Source organism: Chrysochloris asiatica, unplaced genomic scaffold (assembly GCF_000296735.1).
Source record: "Chrysochloris asiatica unplaced genomic scaffold, ChrAsi1.0 scaffold00080, whole genome shotgun sequence".
Lineage (NCBI taxonomy): Eukaryota > Metazoa > Chordata > Mammalia > Afrosoricida > Chrysochloridae > Chrysochloris > Chrysochloris asiatica.
The window spans coordinates 9,170,408-9,180,890 of record NW_006408598.1 but is presented as its reverse complement, the minus strand read 5'-3'; the positions used below and the strand labels follow the sequence as shown (position 1 = coordinate 9,180,890).

The 10,483-nt window shown below is 43.0% G+C and overlaps 1 protein-coding gene across 2 annotated transcripts in view; it reads right to left on the bottom strand.

The window, feature by feature from the left end:
• The window catches only part of EOGT (EGF domain-specific O-linked N-acetylglucosamine (GlcNAc) transferase), a 59,284-nt gene extending 50,328 nt beyond the window's left edge, over positions 1 to 8,956 (bottom strand). For both annotated transcript variants that reach the window (XM_006865636.1, XM_006865637.1), the window contains exons 1-3: positions 8,753 to 8,956; positions 5,782 to 5,882; positions 3,839 to 3,947 (exon numbers count right to left, since the gene is read on the bottom strand). In XM_006865636.1, the coding sequence (XP_006865698.1) occupies positions 3,839 to 3,947; positions 5,782 to 5,882; positions 8,753 to 8,956 (414 nt within the window). The remainder of the gene's footprint in view (positions 1 to 3,838; positions 3,948 to 5,781; positions 5,883 to 8,752) is intronic.
• Between the last annotated feature and the right edge of the window lie 1,527 nt (positions 8,957 to 10,483).

Here is a 10,483-nt window from a genome sequence, read left to right as displayed (position 1 = left end):
AGACTGAAACTCAAAGGGAACACACAAGCAGACTTGCAAGCTCACTGGTGATCACCTTAGTCTACTTGTGAGTGGAAGTGGGGGAAAGGCAGTTATGACGACATGGGCTGAGTTTGACCATATTCCATAGACACCCATCGACCTTGAGATGAGAAAGAGAAGAGGAAAGTCTGGATGGTCTGACGTTTAGGGAGACTTGGAAACTCCCGAGCCCATAGAAACTGATCCAGCCACTGGGGGCTACAGCTGAGAGTGAAGCGGCCAGCTGATCTGAAGTGGAAGGAGGCATGCAAGAATGCCCAAAGTTGTAGATAGCACCCACTGACCTCGTTTGGATGGCTTCCTACTCAGAACTTGACTAGAGGAACACAAAGAAGTTTGAAAAAGGAAGCAAGTGCAAATTGCTACAATTTGATGAACTTGACCTTTGCTTATGGATGTACTAGCTCAAAATTCCAAACAAGAGGGAAGGAGTCTTCAGATGGGAGAACATTTAGTCAGGTTTGCAAAGGCTAAGTGGGACAGAGGTAAATAGTGATGTATGCTCAACCTTGAAACAACAGGGCTCTGTGATACCGGGGTTGAGGCGTGGGTTGAATGGGTAAAAGAGGGATAAATAATGTTAAGATGCTTGACTGTCTTATGAATCTTAGTTTCTCTTGCTTACTATTGTAAACTAGACACTTCTCTCTTCTTCTTTCTGCCCTCTTCCTTCTGCCTTCTCTTCTTCCTCTTCTCTTCTGCCTCCTGCCTTCTCTCTCTGACAGAGGTCACCTTCCTCTTCCTCACCTTGAATAAAAGTCTCTAGACGGGCCATCTGGTGTGCGGTGTAGTTGATGAGCGGCACCAGGTTGTTGTTTTCCCTTTCATTGGTGAGCGGGGAGAAAGAAATGGCCAGAAACATCCCTAGAGAAAGCTTGTAAGCCCTCTAACTGACTGGAATACTTAAAATGGGGCTAGAACTTGACCAATGAAAGAGGCTTCCTGCAGAACCTTTGCATTGCTTAAGACTATAGGTGGAATTCTGAGCCCCATCCAGATCTTCTGCCGTGGGACATTCCTACTTGAAAAGACAAGCTGACCAGCATGGAGCAGCTACAGGAACAGACCATACTTCTTGAAACAAAGACCAGCAGGAAAAATCAAAGACAATAATGGCAGTCAGATTGACTACAACAAGAACAATCAATTCTTCTCTGGAGAGCCATCAAGGCAAGCAATCAAGTCCCCTCAGGGCAAACCCCCTTCCAAGGCTGAAACTCAAAGTGAATACACAAGCAGGCTTGTAATCCTGCTGGTGACCACACTTGTCTACTGATAAGGAGCAATGGAGGAAAAACAGCCATGAAGCTGTGAGCTAAATCCGACCACATTCAATAGACTCCTGCCAACCTGGATTGCGACCTGGTTGGCCAGCAGTATAGCGAGACCTGGGGATTCCGGAGCCCATGGACAGGGACACAGCCACAGAGGACTAGAGTAGAGAGTAAAGTGTCCAGCTGATGTGAAGTGAGGGGAGATGCACAAAAACGTCCATACTTGCAGATAGTACCCATTTGACCTAGCTTCAATGGATGATAATCAGAACTCAACTAGAGGAAGTAAGAAGAGGGGAAAAAAGTATGATCTGCTACAATTTGATGAACTTGCCCTATACTTATGGATACAGTAGCTTGAAAGAGGGAACGAATCTTTACAACAAGGATCATTCCCACCCCCTCTGTACACAGGGTTGATAGGGATGGGCAATTTAGACATTGGCTACCCAAAATGGGGGTGGGGGTGGGTGAAGGCAACAATGGCACAAAGTGACTGGATTACAAGTTTTCATGAGGGAGCTTAGTTTCAGGGGGTGTGGTGGAATATAGAATCTTCACAGAGTGGCTTCCAACTTGTCTGGATGGGGCTGGTGAAAGGAGATGGGGATAAGGCTCTTTGTGGTTTAATACTGAATAACTGCTAACAGGACTGATTGTGAATGTTGCAAATACAAAGGTAGACATTTTGTAACAAAACGAGGGGAGTGGTTGATCTTGCAGTCCAGGAGCAGAGACCCCTGGGACCATCAAGGGAGAAGAGCGGAGTGGGGGACCCTATCCAGAGAAGCAGTGATGCCAGAGAAGGAGGCAGAGATGATGATGTGGTGAGACGTAATGCTTGGGGACCTTGGACTCAGGGAGGGAGAGCAAATGCAAGGAGAGACATACAGGATGAGCAGACTACAAAAGGGAAAGTGGAATTTTACCCACAAATAAGTTTGACAGAGGATACTGGTATATGGGCATTTATTTTTGCTGAAAATGTATCCAGGTATTTAGTAAAACACACAGGTGAAAAAGTTAAGAGAACTTAGACATAACCAAGCACCTTAAGTGAATAAGGAACTGAGCATGGAGGCTCAGGACCATGGTCTCAGGAGACACCAAGATCAACAGTGTTCATTATCCTACTTTGGTGAGTAGCAACTGGGGTCTTAAAAACTTGTAAGTGGCCATCTAAGGTGCCACTACTGGTCCTGAGGAAAGAAGAGTGAAGAAAAATGAAAACGTAAGGAAACCATTAGTTCAATGAACTGACAGACAGCAGGAGCATTAGTCTCTATGACTCTGAGATCAAAAGGACAAGATGGCGCCTGGCTACCACCACCACCTGCTCTGAAAGGGATCACATTAGAAGGTCCTGGATAGAAAGGGAGAAAATGTAACCAAAACTCAAAATCATAGAAGAAATGAGGTCTACTGGTCAGCGTGAGACTGGTGGAACCCAAGAGTATGGCCCTTAGTCACCCTTTAGGTCTGGAACTGAACTCATCCCCAGGGTTCACTTTTCAGCCCAACAATAGACAGCTTTATACCGGGAATACTAGGGAGGTATGCACAACCTAAAGAGTAATTAACGACTTGAGATCAAAAGGATCAAAAGGGCAGCATTTACAAAGACAAAGTTCAAAAGAAAGCAGAAGGAATGGAAATTAGCAACACGGGGAGGAAGTGGTAAAAGTGATGTAACATTGAGAGGCTTGTAATCAACCAAATGAAAGCAAACGTGTATGAACCATCGAATGTAAACCAAATGACTGCTCTGGTACACCTTCACTCAATTCACAATTTTTAAACAAAAGTTGCTGTCAAGTCTATTCTAATTCATAGCGACTCCTTGTGTATCAGAGTACAACTCTACTCTAGAGGGTTCTCAATGGCTGACATCTTCAGGAAGTAGATCATTAGATTGTTCTTTGGTGGGCCATCTGGGTGGATTAGAACCTTCAACCTTTCAGAAAGCAGCTGAGTGCTTAACGATCTGCACTCTCTACCATGTGATAAAGGAGCTCTGGCAGCGTAGTGGGTACTATTTGGACTGCTCTACCAGCGATTCCAAAGGAGAAAGATAAGGCTTTCTGGTCCCATAGAGATTTACAGCCTTAGGAACCCTAGAGAGGGTCACTAAGACTCAGAAGTGACTCCATGACACCTAACCACCATCACCACCGCTATCTGATAAGGACTTCTGGTGTGGCGCTGTAAGATAAAGCACTGGACTACAAGGTCAGTTTACCACAAGGTCATTGGTATGAAGTCACCAGCTGCTTCTTGTAAAGGGTCACTGTGATTCGGAACCGACTTCACGGCGCTTAACAACAGCAACAACTATCTGATAAGTGTGTGAAAATAAGGTCATAGCTTCCAAATGAAATAGAAGAACTTATTTTGGGAAGTTAAAATAAAACTACTGAGCCAATAAAGAACTGAGAGTGCGGAATGTCTTCCAAAGTGCCACCTGTCAGGCGTTTATATTACAACTGAACAGGAGATGATTTTTAAGGAGCTAAAACACCCACCGTTTGCTCCGGCTGGCAGAGCTCATGAACTTCCTCCAGCCGCTCACCAGCATACCCAAAGTCAGCTTGCCTCCAGAATATGTCCTGAGCTGATTCAAGAGTGTCGGTCCTAATTGTGAACAAAAAGTTACAATGATTAAAATTAGTTTGTTTTTTTTACTTCTCCTGGACCTTGAATTTTCTTTCTAAAGGTCTGTTAAATGACTCCCAGTTAATCATTACTTTGGTGTAAATGTTTTTATTATTATAATCTTCTTCAAACTGTCCCTAGCTACATGACCTCATCAGAATAAGTTATTTACTGAAAATAAAAATGCACAAAAAATCCATAAATAAACGTGGTATCAGCTGGAACTGAAGAGCACACAAGGCTAGTTACTAGTACTTTCTTTGTCCCATTAAGCTGGCTTTTGCTGGGAGTACGAACGATAGTTAACTCTCACTAGCCACTGCTCAGAAATCCTATACAGGGTCCCCATGAGTCAGAACCAACTTGGAGGCATTAACAACAACAACTCCCATGTAGAACCAAGAAGAAAGTATTAATTTATCTTCTCCAGAATGCTCTTTGTTGTTGTTCTTATTTGCTGTTACGTCAACGTACAAGGCTGAGTCAAAAATGATCTGCACTACAGTTATATTAAAACACCCATCCACAATCACAGCTGATGATAACATTGAGTGTGCAACTGAAATACTTGTGTCAAACAGACGAGTGACAGTGGATAATGTGGTGAATCATTTGCAAATCAGCCATGGCTCTGACTATGAAATAATCCATGACAGACATGGGTTTTGAAAAGTTTGCACGGGATGGGTGTTGAAACAACTCACAGAAGACCATAAATACAAGCATTTGGACATCTGCTGACAAAGTGTGGAATAATACTTGCAGGAAGATAAGTTTGTTTTAAAAATCATTATTGGTGAGGAGACTGGATTCATCACTATGTGCCTGAGAGTAAACGGTAGAGTATGGAATGGAAACCTCCTCAATTGCTGACCAAGAAAAAGTTCAAAAGTCAGTTTTCTGGGATTCTCAAGGTCTAGTATTGGAATACTATCAGGGAAAAGGTTCAACAATCAACAGTGTTGGTTACAGTAAGATGCTCATTGAAGAGCTGAAGTCTTAACTTCAGATTATATGTAGAGGACTGCTGTCCAAGGGCTTTGTGATCTTGCATGACAATGCACATCCACACACCTCTGCCCACACTGTTGACACTCTGCTAAAACTTCATTTTGAGTATTAAACCCTCCTCCCTCTAGTCCTGATCTTGCTCCACCAGACTCTCACCTGTTTGGTCCCCTGTAAGCAGTCTTTTGAGGATGAAGAGTTAACTCTGATGAAGAAGTGAAGACAGTGGTGCATTCATGGCTTGCAGCTCAGCTGAAAACATTTTTTTAATAAGGGACAGATGGCCAAAGTGTATTGAAAAGCTAGGAGACTTTGTCGAAAAATGAAGTGTTTGTCTTTTCTAAATGATGATTAAAATCAATTCTAGAGTCAGAGTGCAGATAATTTTTTACTTACTCTTGCAGACTTATAGTGACCCCATGTGTGCAGTGTGGAACGGCACTGAAAGGTTTTCAAAGCTCATCAGGCCTATCTATTTTTGAGGCCTCTCTGAGTGGGTACAAACTACCAATCTTTTAGCTGGTAGGTGAGCACCTAAATCACTGTACCACTTAGGGACTGTGTGTGCTTTAGTTGGGGGAGAAACATTTTCTGTGAATTTTCACCCTCTGGCAAAGGCAATGACAGATATTCCTGTTCTAGTGGGAAACAGCCAAACTGAACTCATGACTGTGTCAGTCAATTAATATCTAAATGAATTACTATCTAAAACCAAAAGAAAGTCTATCTGGGAATTACAGCATTAACATACACTGAAGAGAAAGAAGATTTAAAGCAGAAGACGGTAGTCTTTATAGTAACTTACCATCCCATGTCAACGTAGTTACATACAGGGTAACCAAATCTGTACCCTGGTTTGCAGGATTTCTCATACCCCCAGCAGTACTTCAGATTTTCTAAGTGTTTCTGGAATATAAAAGTAGGTACATTAAGATCTGACCAAGAGGCAGCTGTTCGAACAGAACATGGCAACAGTGAATGGTTTAAAATAAAGAAAGGTGTGCGACAAGGTTGTGTTCTTTCACCATACTTATTCAACCTGTATGCTGAGCAAATCATCTGAGAAGCTGGGTTCTATGAAGAAAAATGTGACATCAGGATTGGAGGAAGACTCATTAACAACCTGCGATATGCAGATGATACAACCGCGCTTGCTGAAAGTGAAGAAGACTTAAAATATTCACTGATGAAAATCAAAGAACACAGCCTTCAGTATGGATCGCAACTCAATGTAAAGAAAACAAAATTCCTCACGACTGGACCAATAAACAACATTCTTATCAATGGAGAAAAACCGAAGTTGTCAAGGACTTCATTCTTTTGGATCAACTATCAACATTCATGGAAGCAGCAGTCAAGAAATCAAACGGCGTATTGCATTGGGCAAATCTGCTGCACAAGACCTTTTTAAAGTGTTGAAGAGCAAAGATGTCAGCTTGAGGACTAAGGTGCGCCTGACCCACGCCATGGTATTTTCAATAACCTTATATGCATGCAAAAGCTGGACAGTGAATAAGGAAGCCTGTAGAAGAATTGATGCTTTTAAGTTACGGTGTTAGAGGAGAATATTGAAAATGCCATGCGCTGCCCATAGAACCAACAGATCTGTGCTGGAAGAAGTGAAGCCAGAGTGCTCCTTGGAGGCCAAGATGGCCAAACTTCATCTCTCATACTTCAGACATATTGTCAGGAGTGAGCAGTCGCTGGAGAAGGGTATCATGTTTCATAAGGTGGAGGGTCAAAGAAAAAGAGGAAGACCCCCAGCGAGGTGAATTGGCCAAGTGGCAGATCAATGGGCTTAAGTGTGGCAACAGTAGTGAGGTTGGCCCAGGACCGGGCCGTGTTTCGTTCTGCTTTGCATAAGGTCGCTGTGACTTGGTACATACTCGATGGCACCTAACCACAAGAACCACCACCTCTCGTGACATTTAGCAATACGCCTTAGATTATTCCATGAAGAAAATCTTTTCTAGAACTCTATCTTTACATTTTAAAAGAGGTATTCAAGCCATTGTCTTCCAGTAGCCTCGATTTAACAGTCTTATACATGGCAGCCTTATACATAACAGAATAAAACTTTGCCTTCATGATGGTTGGTATGGTTGAATCCATTGTTGGGGTGTTATGTAGTGCCTTTGAACCTAGGGGGTTCTCTTCCAGCACTGTATCAGGCGATATTCTGTTGGGATCCATGGGGTTCCCAGTGGTGAATTTTTGGAAGTAGCTCCCCAGGACCTCCTTCCTATTCTGTCTTAGTTTGGAAACTCTGCTGAGTCCTGTTCACCATCGGTGACCCTGGTGGATTTGAAATGCTCCTGGCATAGCTTCCAACATCACAGCTGCATACAGGGCTCCACAATACGACAGACTGACAGACGCTACTAATGAAAATAACTCCAGTAAATAAATTCTAAGAATAATGGTCTCTTAAATCACTCACTCCACCATGTGTGTGCCCTAAACCGAAAGTCTAAGCTTTACCTCAACTATCAAAACAAACAAAAGGATCCATTGCTGCCAAGCTGGTTCAGACTTACAGAGGCCCCATGTGGTGGTACAGAGGAGAGCAGCTCCGTAGAGTTTTCTCGGCTGTGAACCTGACAGCGGCAGATTGGCAGCCTTTCTCCTGTGGGATAGTGGGTAAGTTTCCAACCGCCACCATTTACGTTAGTAACTGAAAGCAAATCGTTTGTGCCACTGGGACCTTGACGACTAGAGATCACTGGAATTACAATGTCTTGCAGTAACTACTGGAACAGGCTTTCTCAGCAAACAAATACATTCTATCGTCCATCTCCTAAAGAGTCATCAAAATTGGGAATTCCATTGACAAAAGACCCACAGCTAACTGGAATGAAGCAGCCACTCTACTCATCATCAAGAGCAACACAGGCCCCAGAAGACAGGGACAACATCTACGGCAGCTGCTGTGGCCAAGGAGCTTGGTTAGCATGTTCCTCCAGGAGCAACACTGCTGTGATTCCCAGGTCTGCATTCCCACTTGTTTCCTATGCCAAGGCCATGGGAAAGGAAGTGCCTTACAATGCCCAGCTTTGATCTCTGAGGCCCCATGAGACATCTTAATGGGTTCCAAGTTGAAGCCTTTCCAGCTCCTCTAAAACAAAGGGAAGACTATGGTAATTGTCTTAATTATGTGGAGACAGAGACAGAGGTGTTATTAATGAAATGAAGTACTAAAGGACCCTCTGAGATACTCTTTAAGGAAGGTATGAGGGGAGAAATTTGAGAAGGATGAGGAAAGGGGGAGGACTGGAAATGGGTAACATAGGGAGGAAATGGAATAAATGATTTCTTTGTGGGGACCCCAATCAATGAGATGAAACCAAATGTGTTAAGAGTTGTTAAATGGAACACTGCTAGACCTTCACCCAATTCACAATGAAAGTTAAAATAAAATTTTAAAAAAGAATCTGCAAAAGAAAGAAAGACACACAGAAAACCGCATGACAGACTTTAGCTTTAAGCATGTCTTCTTAGAGCACACAACTGACTCCTTGCTCATTTACAGAAGGCACAAATCATATTTATTGGCTGCCTATTTATGTGATCAATGAGGATGTAAACTTTAAATTTTACCCCGGTGAATCAGACCTAAATTTTAAACAACCTGGAAGCATCTGATGAAATCCATAAAACGAAGGAATTACAGTAACAAGGAAAGCTAGAATTTTACCTTCAAGGCCAGGTTACAAAGCAGAATTACTAAGCCAGCCGAAATTGCATCCTCCTAAAAATAAACAGGAACTCATACCTACCTTAAAAGGACACCGTGAGTCTTTCCTACAGAGGGTGGCAATATGCCTGTTGTTGTGCAAAAAGAAGGGAATGTGCTCCTCTGGGAGGCGGATACCGGCATAGTCATGCAGAGGTTCGCCCACAGCCTCCTCGGGAGGGGCCTCATCTTGGCCACTCAGTGGGACTTCATGAAGTAACACTCCAAAGATCACCAGCATTAACATAGCAATCGCCAAACCTAGAGATCACAAGGAGAAAGCCTTCTCTAAGAAACTTGCTTTGTGAGTTTAAGAAAAGAGTCCCCGGGCCTAAGGATAATCACAGCAAACTGCCACCTCAATGAGCAGATGTGAGAGGGCTTCAAAACGTGAGTGAGAAAATGGAATGAAAAGATAATGGAATTTTCCCCTCACACTTTGAAGGCCCTTCATATTTACTGAGCACCTACAAAGTGTTGGGAGGCAGGTATACAGGATGAACAAAACTAGTAAGATCCCTGCTCTCCTGGACCATGGAACCTAGTTTCATGTAAGAGATATAAAGCGAGCAAACAAACAAACAACTTCAGATGACATGAATCAAACAAATGAGGAGCTAGCAAACTTCTGGAAATGGTCAGCTAGTAAATATTTTAGACTTCTAAAGGCACTCTGGTAGCGTAGTGGTTAGGAATTGGGCTGCGAACCCCAAGGTCAGCAGTTCAAAACTACCAGCTGTTCCACAGGAGAAAGATGAGGCTTTCTGCTCCCGTAAAGATTTACCTGTGCAGGGTCACTATGAGTCGGAACTGACTCCACGGCACTTAACACCACCACCAACAAAGCCATATGGTTCTTCAGATAACTGCTGAACAATACCTTTGTCAGGATATCAGCTATAATCTATGCTTAAGAATGGGTGTGACTGCACCCCAATAAAATTTTATTTATAAAAATAGGTTGTGTTGTTGTTGTTGTTAAGTGCCGTCGAGTCAGTTCCGACCCATAGCGACCCTGTACAGGGTTTCCGAGGGTGTAGGGGAAAAAAAATGGGTGGAGCCACTCTTTGGCCCAGTTTGCCCATACCTAAAATAAAGTAACGCTATAAGACGTAGAAACAACATAGTGTGGTGGTTATGAAAACAGACTTTGAAGCCAGACCACACAACACAGGTTTGGGTCCCAGCTCTGCAGCTTCCTAGCTATGTGATTTCGAGCACATTATCGAACCTTCCTATGCCTCCATTTCCCCACCTGTAAACTGGAAATAGCATTATGACTGTTACAAATTAAATAAGTTTCACGTTAGTAAAGTGTTCAGAAAAGTAACTCACACTCTGTAAGTGTCCATTAAATCAATGTTTAATGTGGGGCAGACAGAGGGGTTAACATATATTTTGAGTTAAGACTTGAATGATGAGGGCTCAGCCACTAAAGTCTTGGAGGGGAAGATATACCAAGAAAGAAAAGTTCGTTTATCAGCCTAGAACATGTGTGCTGTTGGATGAATAGAAAAACACAACCCAATCAATGTGGGAGTGTCCATGCTATGTCAGGGGTTATTCTAAGTGGCAGAATGGAGCAATGAAAATACAGTAGTGAGCAAGACTCTGTGCCCTTGTAAAGCTTCTATTCCAGTGGGTACAATCGTAAACCAAGAAACCAAGATAAATTAGCTCTAGGCATGAAATCCGGTCAGTCTGCCTTTCACACTCTTCCTTGTCCTGCCTTAACAGCAAGCATTGGGAAAAGACATTATGGTCACAAAGTCTT